An 18,080-nucleotide genomic window follows, 5' to 3' on the forward strand; every position below is an offset into this window, starting at 1 on the left:
CATTTGGCCCCGCTGACCTGGCGTAGACAATGCCTGGCACAAAATGGTATGTCTGGTGGTAGTGGGCGCAGTAGCGTTTTATTGAACGCCCATGCGGTGCGCCACACTGTACTTGGCTCGTGGGGAAAAATGGAATAACAGAGGGACGCATTGCCTGCCCCCAGGATGCTTACCCTCTTCCAGGGGAGGCAAACCTAAAAATCTCTCCAACCGAAGGAGTCCGAAGAAATCATCAAGTCAATCAGTGGTGTTTATTGAATGCTTACTGTGTCCAGAGTACTATACTAAGCGCTTGGGAGAGTACATTACAGCAGAGTTGGATTAGGGAAGCAGTGTGGCCTAGTGGGAACAGCACAGACCTAGGAGTCGGTGGACCTACCTTCTAATCCCTGCTCTATCATGTACCTGCTGGGTCACCTTGGGCAAGTCACTAAGCTTTTCTGGGCCTCAGTTCCCTCATTTGCAGAGTGGGGACTCAATACCCGTTCTCCCTCTTAATAGTAATAATAATTATTATGATGGTGTTATGATGGTATTCCCTGGCCTGGAATGTCCTCCCTCCACACATCCGCCAAGCTAGCTCTCTTCCTCCCTTCAAAGCCCTGCTGAGAGCTCCCCTCCTCCAGGAGGCCTTCCCAGATTGAGCCCCCTCCTTCCTCTCCCCCTCCCCACCCCCTCCGCCTTACCTCCTTCCCCTCCCCACAGGACCTGTATATATGTTTGTACATATTTATTACTCTATTTGTACATATTTACTATTCTATTTATTTTATTTTGTTAATATGTTTTGTTTTGTTGTCTGTCTCCACCCTCTAGACTGTGAGCCCGCTGTTGGGTAGGGACCGTCTCTAGATGTTGCCAACTTGGACTTCCCAAGCGCTTAGTACAGTGCTCTGCACACAGTAAGCGCTCAATAAATACGATTGAATGAATGAATGAATGAATTTGTTAAACATTTACTATGTGTCGAGCACGGGCTTTGGAGTCAGAGGTCATGGGTTTGAATCCCAGCTCCACCACATGTCTGCTGTGTGACCTTGGGCAAGTCACTTAACTTCTCTGAGCCTCAGTTACCTCATCTGTAAAATGGGGATGAAGACTGTGAGCCCCACATGGGACAACCTGATCACCTTGTATCCTCCCCAGCGCTTAGAACAGTGCTTTGCACATAGTAAGCGCTTAACAAATGCCATCATTATTATTATTATTACAGGGTAATGAGGTTGTCCCACGTGGGGCTCACAGTCTTAATCCCCATATTACAGATGAGGTAACTGAGGCACCGAGAAGTTAAGTTTTGTTTTGGTGTCCGTCTCCCCCTTCTAGACTGTGAGCCCATTGTTGGGTATGGACTGTCTCCATGTGTTGCCGATTTGTACTTCCCAAGTGCTGAGTACAGTGCTGTGCACACGGTAAGCGCTCAGTAAATACGATTGAATGAATGAATGAAGTGACATGCCCAAAGTCACACAGCTGACAAGTGGCAGAGCCGGGATTAGAACCCACAGCCTCTGACTCCCAAGCCCATTAACTGAGCTGCTTCTGAGCCCCAAGTGGGACATGATTATCATCATCATCATCATCAATTGTATTTATTGAGCGCTTACTGTGTGCAGAGCACTGTACTAAGCGCTTGGGAAGTCCAAGTTGGCAACATCTAGAGACAGTCCCTACCCAACAGTGGGCTCACAGTCTAAAAGGGGGAGACAGAGAACAAAACCAAACATACTAACAAAATAAAATAAATAGAATAGATATGTACAAGTAAAATAAATAGAGTAACAAATATGTACAAACATATATACATATATACAGGTGCTATGGGGAAGGGAAGGAGGTAAGATGGGGGGTGGAGGGGGGACGAGGGGGAGAGGAAGGAAGGGGCTCAGTCTGGGAAGGCCTCCTGGAGGAGGTGAGCTCTCAGTAGGGCCTTGAAGCTCTCAGTAGGGCCTTGTATCTTGTAGCTCCCCCAGTGCTTTGGCCCTGCTTGTCATGTGGTAAGTGCTTAACAAATACCGTAATTATATATTGCCATTATTATTTTTAACAGGGTGGGTAGACACATTCCCTGCTCACAAAGAGCTTACAGCCAGGTGTCCACACACAGACACAAGCACTGAGGAAGGTGAAAGGGGAAATCAAGGCGGAGGAGTGGCCTAAATTCACAGGTCGTTGGGGAGGTTTTTTAAAACTCCAGATGTTATGAGAGAGTTCCAAAATGGGCCTGGTGATAATAATAATAGTAGCACTTGTTAACTACTCTTCTAAGCCATGGGATAGAAACAGCGCAATCAGGTTAGACACAGTCCTTGTCCCACTTGGGTTCAGAGTCCAAGTAAGAGGGAGCAGGATTTAGTCCACATTTTCCAGATGAGGTAACTGAGGCACAGAAAAGTTAAGTGACTTGCCCTAGGTCACACAGCAAACAAGTGGCAGAGCTGGGATTAGAATCCAAGTTCTCTGAATGTGGACCTTGTGGGCATTCTCCACGTTGGCACCGTTGGTCATCCCCTAAGGGATTTGGAGGTGGACGGACGAGAGTACAGTGGTCTGCACACAGTAAGCGCTCAATAAATACGATTGAATGAATGAATGAGGACAAAGCAGTGACAGCGTATCGAGCCCGATCTAGAATTCGACCCAGCCCTTCCATGGCAAGGGCTCAGTCCAGTGCTTGGCACACAGTAGATGCTCGGTAAATCCCATCAATTGATTGACTGATGGCAAAGCCAGGCCCCAGTAGCCGTCCTGAAGGATCGCTCCTCAGAGCACTCCCTTAGGGGAGAAGGCGGGGAGCCACGGCCCGTCAACCGGAGATAACGGTTCCGTCCCCGGGGACGCTTTCATCCTGCTTCCCTAGACCGTGTGGTTTCTCCCACCCCGGGCCGCCTCCCGGGAACCAGGAACCACAGGAACCAGGGTTCAGGATTCAGGAACCACATCGGGGTACGGTGAGCACAGCATTATTGAGAGCATCTTGTTCGTAGAGCGCCTTATGCACGTGGGAGGGTATGCCTCAACAGAGTGGACATGGTCCCTGCCTTCAAGGAGCGTCCAGTACACTGGAGTAGATGAGCATCGTGTGCAGTATTCCTTCCCTTGCATTGGGATTTGCACCCTCAATGCACCCCTCCCTCAGCTCCACAGCTACTATGTACACAGCAGGAATTGATATCGAAGTCTGCCTCCCCCTCTAGACTATAGGCTCGTTGTGGGCAGGGAACGGGCCCACCAAGTTGTAGTGTGCTCTGCCAAGCGCTTAGCCCAGTGCTCTGCACACAGTAAGCGTTCAGTAAATACCGTCGATGGGGTACCGATTCCGAAGTTCTTGACTGGGCCGGCTTGTGGCTGCTCCGGCAATGGCTTTGCGAATAATGATGATGATGGTATTTGTTAAGCGCTTACTATGTGCCAAGCACTGTTCTAAGCACGGGGGTAAGTACAAGGTGTTGTCCCACGTGGGGCTCACACTCTTAATCCCTATTTTACAGATGAGGAACTGAGGCCCAGAGAGGTGAAGCGACTTGCCCAAGGTCACCCGGCACACAAGTGGTCTTGTGTGTTGTGTCCACTAGACCAGACTGCTAGCCTCAGAGCTGTCAGTCAGGTAGGCCGGGGGCCGGGGTGAAGCGTCCCCGGGGCGAGGGTCAAGCTAACGGTCGGTTGGGCGTGGCTCAGTGGAAAGAGCCCGGGCTTTGGAGTCAGAGGTCATGGGTTCAAATCCCGGCTCCGCCTATTGTCAGCTGTGTGACTTTGGGCAAGTCACTTCACTTCTCTGTGCCTCGGTTACCTCATCAGTACAATGGGGATTAAGATTGTGAGCCCCCCGTGGGACAACCTGATCACCTTGTATCCCCCCAGCATTTAGAACAGTGCTTTGCACATAGTAAGTGCTTAACAAATACCATCATTATTATTATTGGGGAGGTAGGGGCTGGGCTGATGGGACCCTGCCCCATTTTGGGAGCGTTAGGAGGGGGCATCACGGCCCCTGCCGCGTTGGCAAACATCTCCCTGCCAGCCAACAGTTCTGTGGGGAAGGAAATGCCTGGCGTGGGTGTCCCCCACCTGTGGCGGACACCGATTCTTCCTGTTTGGCATCGGATGCGGGCTCAACTCCGATCCCGTCGGCCCGGCCCTGCCCTCACTCCCCGGCCTCGGGGGTCATCGCCTCGCTCGGGTTTCCGAAGGAGGGCTGACAGACGGCCGAGCCGCCAAAGCCGCAGCTTCCCCTGTGAATCGTCACTCTCCCCTCCTTACTGGCCCAGCCCTCTCCGGCTTAAAACCGCTTGGCGTTGGGAGCCTTATTTTTTTATTTCTCAGGGGCAGCCATGGCACGGTATTCTTTGAATACTCCTGGCCTGGAGGCCACCAAGATGGTCAGAGCTTCGGGGTCATTCCCCTTCTCAGTCAATCAGTCTATGGATGCTATTTATTGCGCGCTTACTGGGTGAAGGGCACTGTATTAAGCACTTGGGAGAGTACGGTGCAGTAGAGTTGGTAGACGTATTCCCTGCCCACAAGGAGCTTACGGTCTAGAAGGGAAGACGGACGTTAAAATAAATTATGGATGTGTACGTTTGTGCTGAGGGCGAGGTAAATATTAGGTGCGTAAAAGGGACAGATCCAAGTGCTTGGGTGATGCAGAAGTGTGAGGGAGTAGGGGAAATGAGAGCTTAGTAGGGGATGGCCTCTTGAAGGAGATGTGAATTTAATAATAATAATGGCATTTATTAAGCGCTTACTATATGCATATATGTATATATGTTTGTACATATTTATTACTCTATTTATTTATTTTACTTGTACATATCTATTCTACTCATTTTATTTTGTTAGTATGTTTGGTTTTGTTCTCTGTCTCCCCCTTTTAGACTGTGAGCCCACTGTTGGGTAGGGACTGTCTCTATATGTTGCCAATTTGTACTTCCCAAGCGCTTAGTACAGTGCTCTGCACATAGTAAGCGCTCAATAAGTATGACTGATGATGGTAATGTGCAAAGCACTGTTCTAAGCCCTGGGGAGGTTACAAGGTGATCAGGTTGTCCCACGTGGGGCTCACAGTCTTAATCCCCATTTTCCAGATGAGGTAACTGAGGCCTAGAGAAGTGAAGTGACTTGCCCAAAGTCACACAGCTGACAGGTGGCGGAGCCGGGACTAGAACCCATGACCTCTGACTCCAAAGCCCAGGCTTTTTCCACTGAGCCACGCTTTTTTGAAGGTGGGGAGAGTGGTGGCCTGTGACTTATGCAAGCGGAGGGACTTCTAGGCCATAGACAGGACTTGGGCTAGGAGTCGACGGGGGACAGAAAAGCCACGTGGCTTAGTGGATAAAGACCAGGCCTGGGTGTATTTATTACTCTATTTATTTTATTTGTACATATTCTATTTATTTTATTTTGTTAATATGTTTTGGGGTTTTTTTTTGTCTGTCTCCCCCTTCTCGACTGTGAGCCCGCTGTTGGGTAGGGACCGTCTCTATGTGTTGCCAACTTGTACTTCCCAAGCGCTTAATACAGTGCTCTGCACACAGTCAGTGCTCAATAAATACGATTGAATGAATAAATGAATGACCAGGTTCTAATCCCGACTCTGCCACGTGTCTGCTGTGTGACCTTGGGCAATTCACTTCACTTCTCTGGGCCTCAGTCTCCTCAACTGTAAAATGGGGATTAAGAGGGTGCGTTACATGTGTGACAGGGAATGCGTCCAACTCGAATTGCTTTTATCCACCGTAGTGCTTAGTACAGTGCGTGGCACATAATAAGCACTTAAATACCATTACTGTTATAATTGTGTGGGACGGGGACTGTGTCCAACCTGATTAACGTGTGTCTTCCCCAGCTCTTAGAACAGTGCTTGGCACATAGTAGGCACTTAACAAATACCGCCATTATTATTTATTTATTTATTATTTCCCTGGGCCTCAGTTCCCTCATCTGTAAAATGGGGATTAAGAGTGGGAGTTCCATGAGGGACAGAAACTGTGTCCAACCGTACTAACTTGTATCTACAGTTGAGAAGCAGCGTGGCTCAGTGGAAAGAGCACGGGCTTGGGAGTCAGAGGTCACGAGTTCTAATCCCGGCTCTGCCATTTGTCTGCTGTGTGACCTTGGGCAAGTCACTTCACTTCTCTATGCCTCAGTTACCTCATCTGTAAAATGGGGATTAAAACTGTGAGCCCCACATGGGACAACCTGATCACCTTGTATCCCCCCAGTGCTTAAAACAGTGCTTTGCACATAGTAAGCGCTTAACAAATACCAACATTATTATTATTATTATTATTATTATTATTATTATCTACACCAGTGCTTGGCACCTAGTAAGCGCTTAACAAATGCCACAATACTAATATTAGTATTAATCTTAATCATTAATTAGCGGTACCTATATTATCAATTAACAGTATTAATTAATATTATTGACAATTATTAATAATGATTGTTATAGAGGAGATCGAGGTACAGTGAGTAATTGAGCATTAGAGGATTAAAGCGAGTGGGCTGGGATGAAGTAGAAAATCAGCAAGGTAAGGTAGGAGGGGGCACGAATTGATTGAGTGCTTTAAAGTCGATGGTAAGGAGTTTCTGTTGGATGCAGAGGTAGGTGGGTGACCACTGGAGGTTCTTGAGGAGCTGGGAGACATGGACTGAAAGGGTTTTTTTGTTTTTTAAGAAAAATGATCCGGGTAGCAGAGAGAATTAGGGGCTGGAGTGAGCAGAGATAGGAGGCAAAGCAGTCATCAGGGTGGTCGATGCCCAGGATTCGGCGGCTAAACAAGCCAAAGTGGGCTCGGATGGCGATGGTTAAGTCCCTGCAGGTCCCACCCATCCTCCACACTCTAGGGTGGTGCAGACACTGACAGCCCTTCTGATGCAAAGGAAGATTTTAGGATTCACACAACCAGTGTATGGTCATCATCATCATTATCATCATCAATCATATTTATTGAGCGCTTACTATGTGCAGAGCACTGTACTAAGCGCTTGGGAAGTACAAATTGGCAACATATACAGACAGTCCCTACCCAACAGTGGGCTCTCAGTCTAAAAGGGGGAGACAGAGAACAAAACCAAACATACTAACAAAATAAAATAAATAGAATAGATATGTACAAGTAAAATAAATAAATAAATAAATAGAGTAATAAATATGTACAAACATATATACAGGTGCTGTGGGGAAGGGAAGGAGGTAAGATGAGGGGGATGGAGAGGGGGACGAGGGGGAGAGGAAGGAAGGGGCTCAGTCTGGGAAGGCCTCATGGAGGAGGTGAGCTCTCAGCAGGGCCTTGAAGGGAGGAAGGCTGGTCATATTTCCTTCTCATCACCCAAAAGCCTGGCGGGTAGGTTCAGGGTTCTACCAGCCCACAAGGGGCTTCTCTTGAGAAGAGAAGCAGCATGGCTTAGTGGAAAGAGCGCGGACTTGGAAGTCAGAGGAGGTGGTTCTAATCCTGGCCCCGCCACTTGTCTGCTGTGTGACCCTGGGCAAGCCGCTTAACTTCTCTGGGCCTCAGTTCCCTCATCTGTAAAATGGGGATCAAGGCTGTGAGCCCCACGTGGGGCAACCTGATGACCTTGTATCTGCCCCAGCACTTAGAACAGTGCTTGGCATGTAGTAAGCGCCTAGCAAATACCATCATTATTATTATTATTAATCCTCTCTGCATAGCCGCTGCGGGGACCCTCGGACAGAACCGCTGAACCGTGAGGGGCCTGAGGGTCTGCTCCCCTGCTCCCCTCCCCCCGACACTCAACCGCTCACGTAGTTCCCGTCATATCCGTCTGGAAAGGAACATGGCTCAGTGGAAAGAGCCCAGGCTTTGGAGTGAGAGGTCATGGGTTCAGATCCCAGCTCCGCCAATTGTCGGCTGTGTGACTTTGGGCAAGTCACTTGGCTTCTCTGGGCCTCAGTTTCCTCATCTGTAAAATGGGGGTGAAGACTGTGAGCCCCCCGTGGGACAACCTGATCACCTTGTAACCTCCCCAACGCTTAGAACAGTGCTTTGCACATAGTAAGCACTTAATAAATGGCATTATTATTATTATTGTTCGTCTGTGCCGTCATCTGGGGTTTCGATGGTTCGATCCACCCATACCCATCTGTCGCCAATCCCACCTTGCCCCCTCCTACCTCACCTTGCTACTGTCTTACTCCAGCTCAGCCCACACCCTTCGCTCCCCTAATGCCAATCTACTCACTGACCTCTATCTCTTCTGTCTCTCCGCCGGCCCCTCGCCCACTTCCCGCCTCTAGCCTGGAACGCCCTCCCTCCTCATAGCCAACAGACAATGACTCTCCCCCGTTTCAAAGCCATATTGAAGCCACATCTCCTCCAAGAAGTCTTCCCTAATCCCTCTTTTCCTCTTCTCCCACTCCCTTCCGCATCACCCTGACTTGCTCCCTCCATTCATCCCCCATCCCAGTCCCACAGCACTTATGTACACATCTGTCATGTATTTATTTATATTGTCTGTCTCCCCTGCTAGACTCTCAGCTCATCGTGGGCAGGGACTGTGTCTGTTTATTGCTCTGTTATACTCTCCCAAGTGCTTAGTACAGTGCTCTGCACACAGTAAGTGCTCAGTATACACATTTGACCAACTGACTCCCCTCGTTCTCAGACCAAGCATCTCGGGAACCAGAGACTGGGTCTGATTCTCAGCCAGGTATTTTTTCATCAGTGTTTAGCACACAGGCGCTAATGCCATTATTGCAACTGTTGTTGTCAAGATGATGATGATGGCATTTGTTAAGTGCTTACTATGTGGAAAGCACTGTTCTAAGCACTGGGGAGTTTACAAGGTGATCGGGCTGTCCCGCGTGGGGCTCACAGTCTTAATCCCCATTTTACAGATAAGGGAACTGAGGCCCAGAGAAGTTAAGTGACTTGCCCAAAGTCACACAGCTAAGTGGCGGAGCCGGGATTTGAACCGATGACCTCTGACTCCAAAGCCCGTGCTCTTTCCACTGAGCCACGCTGCTTCCCCAAAGCTCAAAGATCTTCCCCACAATCAAAGCAGTGATAATAATAATAGCAATGGCATTTATTAAGCGCTTACTATGTGCAAAGCACTGTTCTAAGCGCTGTGGAGGATACAAGGTGATCAGGTTGTCCCACGTGGGGCTCACAGTTAATTCCCATTTTACAGATGAGGTAACTGAGGCACAGAGAAGTTAAATGACTTGCCCAAAGTCACATGGCTGACAAGTGGCGGAGCCGGGATTTGAACCCTTGACCTCTGAATCCAAAGCCCGTGCTCGTTCCACTGAGCCACGCTGCTTCTCTAGTGCCAGTGATGGCAGCGACTGTCCTCCATGCCCTTCATTCGATCAATCAGTAGTATTTATTGAGCGCTTACTATGTGCAGAGCATTGTACTAAGTGCTTGGGAGAGTACAACACAACAGAATTAGCAAACACATTCCCTGCCCAAAATGAGCTTACGTGCTAGAGGACGGCAGTGAGGCTGAGCGTTGTGTGATCAGTTTCATTTTATGTAGCCATTTAATAATAATATTAATAATAGTAATTATGATGATTATTATTAGTAGTAGTAATAATAATTGTGGTGCTACACACTTACTATGTGTCACGTACTGTACTAAGCACTGGGGTAGATACAAGATAAACAGGTCCCATGTGGGGCTCACAGTCTAAGTAGGAGGGTGAACGGGAATTGAATCCCCGTTTTGCAGATGAGGGAACTGAGGCACAGAGAAGTGAAATGATTTGCCCAAAGTCCCCCAGCAGACAAGTGGTGGAGCCAAGATTAGAACGCGGGTCCTCTGATTCCCAGGCCCGGGCTCTTCCAGTGCTTAGAACAGTGCTTTGCTCATAGTAAGCGCTTACTAAATGCCACTATTATTATTAGTATTATTATTATTATTTCCACTAGCCACACCCCCAGCCTGATTTTGGTCAGAGCTGGCACAGGGCATTTGTTGGCATATCGGCACCAGTGCTTCTGGTGGTTGATGGCACATTGATGGCACAGAGGAACAGTGGCAGGAGAAGAAGCAGCATGGCCTGGTGGAAAGAGCACGGCCCTGGGAATCAGAGGACCCAGTTTCTAGACCTGTCTCCTCACTTGTCTCCTGGTTGACCTTGAAAAAATCACTTAACATCTCTGGGCCTCAGCTACCTTATCTGTAAAATGGGGGTTCAATTCTTCCTCCCTCCAACATAGCCTGTGAGCCCCACGAGGGAGGGAGAGCGACAGGGTCCGACCAGATAAACTTGTATCTATCCCAGCGCTTAGAGCCGGGCTCGACGACGTGTAGTAAGCGCTTAACAAATACCATTTAAACAATGGTCAGCGTGAGAGACAAGAAGTGGACCGCCTCGGTGGTTTTGAAGGATGAAGCTCAAATCAATCGGTGATATTGATTGCATGCTTACTGTGTGCAGTGTACTGAACTAAGCCAATAGGGGAGTACAGTACAATAGAGTTGGTAGACGCATTTCATGCCCTCAAGAAGGTTACGGTCTAGTCAAGAAGATGACAGAAAAATGAATTACAGATAGAGGAATAGGCAGACAATAAGACTGTCGACATAAGTGCTAGGGGGCTGCGGGTGGAGTGAGTATCAATCATTCATTCAAATGTATTTATTGAGTGCTTACTGTGTGCAAAGCACACTACTGAGTGCTTGGGAAAGTATACTGTAACAACAGACACATTCCCTGCCCACGAGCTTACAGTCTAGAGTGTGACAGAAATTAATATAAATAAATAAATTACAGATAGGTACCTCTCTTATCAAAGTGCTTAAGGGGTATTGTCACCAATGGTATATACTGTGTGCAGAGCATTGTACTACGCGCTTGAGGGAGAACAGTTCAGCAGAGTTGGCAGACGTGTTTCTTGCCCACAACAAACTTACAGTCTAGAGAGGGAGACAGACATTAATATGAGTAACTTGTCATATATCATTTATAGATCGGTACGTAAGTGCCAATAAGGGGGTTGAGGGAGGGGTGGATATCGAATGCCCAAAGATCACAGACTCAAGGGTCTAAATGATGCAGAAGGGAGCTGCGAATGCGGGGCTACTCTACCCTGTCAGCTTCTTAATCAATAGTATTTATTGAGCGCTTACTATGTGCACGGCACCGTACCGAGTCTGCCGTCCCGATTGGGTGGATCGGACTCCGGTGGTCCGGCGTCGGGGGGCAAGGTGAGCGATCGGTAAGCGCCAGGTCCCCTGGGGGCCCTCAGGGCCCTGATGTTGCCAACTTGGACTTCCCAAGTGCTTAGTACAGTGCTCTGCACACTGTAAGCACTCAATAAATACGACAATGAATGAATGAATGTGAGCCCGCTGTTGGGTAGGGACCGTCTCTATATGTTTCCAAGTTGGACTTCCCAAGCGCTTAGTACAGTGCTCTGCACACAGTAAGCGCTCAATAAATACGATTGAATGAATGAATGAATATAGCTCTATTTGTTCTGACGATTTTGACCCGTCTCCATGTTTTGTTTAGTTGCCCATCTCCCCCTTCTAGACTGTGAACCCGTTGTTGGGGAGGGACCGCCTCGAGATGTTGCCAACTTGTACTTCTCAAGCGCTTAGTCCAGTGCTCTGCACACAGTAAGCGCTCAATAAATACGATTAAATGAATGAATGAATGTGAGCCCGCCATTGGGTAGCCAATTTGTACTTCCCAAGCGCTTAGTACAGTGCTCTGCACATAGTAAGCGCTCAATAAATACGATTGATCGATTGATTGATAGGGACCGTCTCTAGATGTTGCCAACTTGGACTTCCACTCATTCATTCAATCGTATTGATTTGTTTTGTTAATATGTTTGGTTTGGTTGTCTGTCTCCCCCTTCCAGACTGTGAGCCCACTGTTGGGTAGGGACCGTCTCTATTTGTTGCCGACTTGTACTTCCCAAGCGCTTAGTACAGTGCTCTGCACGCAGTAAACGCTCAATAAATGCGATTGAATGAATGAATGAGTGGCCGGCCCCGAGGGCAACCTCCTTTGGTCCCTTCCCATCCAGCGAAGCCAATTCCGAGGCGTCGGGGACCCCGGCGGCGACAGCATCCGTCATCGTCCGCGTCCCGTTGACCTCTGAGTGGCCAACCCCCCCGAGTCACCGGGCACTTAGGCTATCAGGTGAACGTGAAAAATCCAATACGGGGACAGAGCGATTTCTCGGAGCAAAGCCAGCAGCCTTAAATATCTGTGCCACTCAGAACGAACCCACTTTCAAGGCAGACCTTCACATTTCTAGGCAAGGCCGGGAGCGAAGTGTAGATTTTAAATCCAGTAGGCAGAACTGCAGCAACCAGCCTTCTACTACAGAGCCCCATTCTGGCCCCCGGGACGGGGGACGGCAGAATCGATCGATCGTATTTATCGAGGCCCTATTGTGGGCGGAGAGACCGCGGCGGTACCTAGCGCTTGGGAGGGTACAATAAAACAGAGTTGGTAGACATGTTCCCTGCCCACAAAGAGCTTATAGTCTAGAGGAAAGCCAAGACAGAGTCCCTGCCCGGAGTCAGATGGGGAAATGGAACAGACACCCACATTCATTCATTCATTCAGTCGTATTTATTGAGCGCTTACTGTGTGCAGAGCACTGGACTAAGTGCTTGGGAAGTACAAGTTGGCCACATCTAGAGACGGTCCCTACCCAACAGCGGGCTCACAGTCTAGAAGGGGGAGACAGACAACCTATTAACAAAATAAAATAAAGAGAATAAATATGTACAAGTAAAAGAGAGTAATAAATATGTACAAACATATATACAGGTGCTGTGGGGAGGGGAAGGAGGTGAGGCGGGAGGGATGGGGAGAGGGAGGAGGGGGAGAGGGAGGAAGAGGGGGCTCAGTCTGGGAAGGCCTCATGTCATCATCATCATCATCTACATCCTCCACCAGGTCCACCCCTGGAGGTGACAAAAGACATAGAGAAGCAGCGTGGCTCAGTGGAAAGAGCCCAGGCTTTGGAGTCAGAGGTCATGGGTTCAAATCCAGGCTCCGCCACTTGTCATCCGTGTGACTCTGGGCAAGTCACCCAGCTCCTCTGGGCCTCAGTTACCTCATCTGCAAAATGGGTCACCTCCCCAGGCTCTATCCACTAGGCCAGGAGACAGCCTGCTTTGGTCACACACATTCCCCCCCGCCCCGCACCGCAACTCTGCTGGCACCACCAGGAAAGAGGAGGGGGGCGGTCACACTTTGTTCATTCATTCATTCAGTCGTATTTACTGAGCGCTTATTGTGTGCAGAGCACTGTACTAAGCAATTGGGAGAGTACAATATAATGATAAACAGACACATTTACCACACGGTCCTTGACCTTGGGTAAGATGGAATGCCCACGCTGTGTACTGAGAGAACAAATAACTGCAGTATTTGCAGTGGATAGAGCCTTGCCTGGAAGTCAAGAGGTCAAGGCTTCTAACCACGGCTCCGCCACCTATCTACTTTGTGACCTTGGGCCAGTCACTTCACTATGCTTCCGTTACCTCCTCTGTAATAATAATGATAATGGCATTTATCAAGCGCTTACTATGTGCAAAGCACTGTTCTAAGCGCTGGGGAGGTTACAAGGTGATCAGGGTGTCCCTCGGGGGCTCACGGTCTTAATCCCTATTTTACAGATGAGGTCACTGAGGCCCAGAGAAGTTAAGTGACTTGCCCAAAGTCACACAGCTGACAATTGGCAGAGCCGGGGTTTGAACCCATGACCTCTGACTCCAAAGCCCAGGCTCTTTCCACTGAGCCACGCTGCTTCTCTGTATATATGTATATATGTTTGTACATATTTATTACTCTATTCTACTTGTACGTATCTATTCTATACATGTTTATGTATTTATTTTATTTTTATTTATTGTACATATCTATTCTATTTCATTAATGTACTTCGTTTTGTTCTCCGTCTCCCCCTTCTAGACTGTGAGCCCACTGTTGAGTAGGGACTGTCTCTATATGTTGCCAACTTGTACTTCCCAAGCGCTTAGTACAGTGCTCTGCACACAGGAAGCTCTCAATAAATACGATTGATTGATTGATTGATTGATTGATTGATTCTCTGTAAAATGGGAATTGAGACTGGGAGCCCCACAAGGGACAGGGACTGTATCTCACCCAATTGCCTGTATCCACCCCAGAGCTTAGTACAGTGCCTGGCACAAAGTAAGCGCTTAACAGATACCATAATTCTTATTATTTGTATTACGTGACAAGTTCCATCCTAAGCGCTGGGGTAGAGACGAGATCCTGGGGTCAGATGCCGTCATCCCGGGGGGCTCGCTGGGGAGAGGGGCAAAGTGGGGAGGAGTCACGATGCGATGGATGCCCACCCTCAGGGCAGCTGGAGGCCGGATACCGTTGGAGATTCCACAGAAAGTGAATGTGACCATCTTCCCTCAGGTGGAGAATGAGCCAGGGAGACGCCAACCCCGCAGCCATCCCTCACGTGGCGGAAGATATCCAAGGAGATGACAGATGGATGTCTCAGGTAACAGCAACAATAATAATAATAATGGTAATTGGGGTATCTGTTAAGCGCTTACGATGTGCCAAGCACTGCTCTAAGCCTTGGGGTAGATACAAGATCATCAGGTCCCACAGAGGGCTGACAGCCTAAGGAGGAGGGAGAACAGAATTGAATCCCCATTTTACAGGTGAGGGAACTGAGCCACAGAATGATGTGCCCAAGGTCACACAACAGGCAAGAGTCAGAGGTGGGATTTGAACCCAGGTCCTCCGACTCCCAGGCCTGTTCTCTTTCCACTAGGCCGGGAACGGACCTTCTCGCCCGGGGGCCTTGGCCCCATGATGGCAACGAGGTGCGGGTAGCAGCAGAGCCACGGGGCAGTGACGGCGGAGGCAGCGGGCGGTGTCACGTTGAATGTTGACCCCAGATGGTCCCCGCTGCAGTCTGGCAGTCGTAATTATTGAGCTCCTACTGTGTGCAGAGCACTGGACTAAGAACTTGGGAGAGTCCAACGTATGACTACAACAGACACATTCCCTGCCCACAACAATCTTACGGTCTAGAGGGGGAGACGGATCATTTATGAGGAGGTGGTGGGCTGCAGGGGAACGTCACTGCCCACCCGCCTTAGAGGAGACCCCCCCCTCCATCCCCCCCGCCTTACCTCCTTCCCTTCCCCACAGGACCTGTATATATGTTTGTACGTATTTATTACTCTATTTATTGATTTATTTTACTTGTACATATTTATTCTATTTATTTTATTCTGTTAATATGCTTTGTTTTGTTGTCTGTCTCCCCCTTCTAGACTGTGAGCCCACTGTTGGGTAGGGACCGTCTCTATATGTTGCCAACTTGTACTTGCCAAGCGCTTAGTCCAGTGCTCTGCACACAGTAAGCGCTCAATAAATGCGATTGAATGAATGAGACGGAAATGCCGCTAATGAGCGAGTTAATACTTAGTAATAACTGTGGTATCTGTCAAGCACTTACTATGTGCCAGGCACTGTTCTGAGCGCTGGGGTAGATACGAGATAGTCGAGTTGGACACAGTCCCTGTCCCACGTAGGCCTCACCGTCTTAACCCCCGTGTTCCAGATGAGGGAACTGAGGCACAGAGAAATTGATAAGTGGTGGAGCCGGAATTGGAACCCATGACCGTCCGATTCCCAGGCCCGTGCTCTCTCCTCTAGGCCAACTGCAGAGGGTCTCCCCCACCCCACCCCCCAAGGGCTGATTGAAAGTCGGGCCCCTTCCCTCTCCTGTCCAGCTCTGGTTGGACACCTGCCCTCACAGCCCACCAGGCTAGGAGAGCCCAAAGTCTCAGCTCGGCGCTCTGGCCTGTGGGGAGGGGGCCCGGGGAAGCCCGGCCCTTGCCCTGGCAGCCCCACCCCAAAGCTAGGCACGGTCATCCCACCCCCAGCCCAAACCGGACCTTCCATTCTTCCTGCCATTTCAGAAGGTTGGAGCCCTGCCCCCGGCGTGGACTCATCATTCAATTAATAGTAATGATCGAACGCTTGCTTTGTGCAGAGCACTGTACAATGCGCTCAGGGAGCGCAATAGAATTAGCGGACGGTCGAGAGGGAGCTTTGGGGGAGCTTCTACCTGTCGCGTCTCCCAACCCGTCCAGAACCCTGGGGTCATCATCATCATCAATCGTATTTATTGAGCGCTTACTATGTGCAGAGCACTGTACTAAGCGCTTGACCAGACTTCTCGTCCCTTGAAGCCGGGAGGAGGGTGGTTATTTGGTCTTGGTTTTGTTGGAGGTGGGGCCTGGATTAGACCAAGTGAGAACAGCTCTTCCCTTCCCCACAGCACCTGTGTATATATATATACATATATACATATATATATATATATATGTTTGTACATGTTTATTGCTCTATTTATTTTACTTGTACATATCTATTCTATTTATTTTATTTTGTTAGTACGTTTGGTTTTGTTCTCTGTCTCCCCCTTTTAGACTGTGAGCCCACTGTTGGGTAGGGACTGTCTCTCTATGTTGCCAACTTGTACTTCCCAAGCGCTTAGTACAGTGCTCTGCACACAGTAAGCACTCAATAAATACGATTGATTGATTGATTGAGGGTCTCACACCTGGTTTTGGCCAGGACCCTCCCTCCCCCTCTTAAACGAGGCCGGTATGAGCTGAAGATTCAGGAGTGGGCCATTCCCTAGCAGCCCTCTGACACCCCACTTGCTTTCCCTGCTCCCCCAGGCAAAGGGGCCACTTACTTTAGACTGTAAGCTCATTTTGGGCAGGGAATGCCTTAATTGATGTGTTGTACTCTCCCAAGCTCTTAGACCAGCGCTGTGCACACAAGAAAGTGGTCAATAAATACAATCGACTGACGTTTTTTTAATGGTATTTGTTAAGCACTTACTATGTGCCAGGTACTGTACTAAGCGCTGGGGTAGATACAAGCTAATCAGGTAGGACCCAGTTCCCTGTCCCACGTGGGATTTAGGCTTAATCCCCAATCTACAGATTAGGTAACTGAGGTACAGAGAAGGTAAGTGACTTGCCCAAAGTTGCACGGCAGACAAGTCGGAGCCAGGATTAGAACCTGGGTCCTCTGACTCCCTGCTCCGGGCTCTTTCCACTAGATCCCACTGCTTCCTGTGGCTGCGGGTCTCAGGGTAAGACCATCCCCTCTCTGCTGCCCATCTTCTGGGTTCAGCGTGGCCTAGTGGATAGAGCATGGGCTTGGGTTCTAATCCCAACTCCGCCACATGTCTGCTCTGTGACCTTGGACGAGTCACTTGACTTCCCTGAGCCTCAGTTCCCTCATCTGTACAATGGGATTTAAGACGGTGAAACAGGGACTGTGTCCAACCCGATTAACTTATATCTACCCCAGTGCTTAGAACAGTGCTTGGCACATGGTAAGCGCTTAGCAAGTACCATAATTATTTTTTATTAAGCATTTACTACGTCCTAAGCATCGGGGTGGACACCCGCTTATCGGATCAGACACGGTCCCCCCCCAAGGGGCTCCCGGCCTACGTTACCCCCATCGTGCAGAAGAGAAAACTGAGGCACAGGGAGGATGAGTGACTTCTCGGGGGCCACGCAGCAGGCAGGTGGCAGAGCCGGGACCAGACTCCCAGTCCTGCCACCAGGCCACCCGGCCCCGGAAGGGAAGAGCGGAGGGAAGGCTGGCTAGCTTGGCTGCAGAATGTCAGTTGAGAGGTTCATCCTCACCCTCCTTTCTCCTCTCTCTCGTCTCTTGCCTCCTGTGTCCATCCTCCACCCAGCACAATAGATTTGTCCTGGACTGCAAAGACAAAGAGCCCGACGTCCTCTTTGTGGGGGACTCCATGGTGCAGCTGCTCCAGCAGAACGAGGTGAGGCCGTGGGGCTGGACGGGGGCGGCCGGGCGGAGGCGGGAGGGGCGTCCCTTACATCCCCCACAGGTCTCCTCGCCCCCCTGCTGTCGGAGAGGCTCCCGCCTGGAACGGGAGTCAGACCGGTGTCGTGGGGTGTCGCCAGTGCCTCGATCGGCGGGGCGGAGGGGGACGGTCAGCCACACGAATGGAGGGTATCTCCCTCCTGCCTCCGGATCGCACTCTGGATCTCACCACTCCACTTCGGCGGGGTCAACG

The 18,080-nt window shown here is 49.6% G+C and overlaps 1 protein-coding gene across 3 annotated transcripts in view; it reads left to right on the forward strand.

The window, feature by feature from the left end:
* The window catches only part of PAFAH1B2 (platelet activating factor acetylhydrolase 1b catalytic subunit 2), a 41,376-nt gene that overhangs the window by 13,769 nt on the left and 9,527 nt on the right, over positions 1-18,080 (forward strand). For all 3 annotated transcript variants that reach the window (XR_005452962.1, XM_038754087.1, XM_038754088.1), the window contains exons 2-3: positions 14,399-14,486; positions 17,733-17,822. Coding sequence is in view for 2 of the 3 variants with exons in the window: in XM_038754087.1 (XP_038610015.1) it covers positions 14,406-14,486; positions 17,733-17,822 (171 nt within the window). In the remaining variant the exon portion in view is untranslated. The remainder of the gene's footprint in view (positions 1-14,398; positions 14,487-17,732; positions 17,823-18,080) is intronic.

The sequence above is a fragment of the Tachyglossus aculeatus genome, chromosome 11 (genome assembly GCF_015852505.1).
Source record: "Tachyglossus aculeatus isolate mTacAcu1 chromosome 11, mTacAcu1.pri, whole genome shotgun sequence".
Lineage (NCBI taxonomy): Eukaryota > Metazoa > Chordata > Mammalia > Monotremata > Tachyglossidae > Tachyglossus > Tachyglossus aculeatus.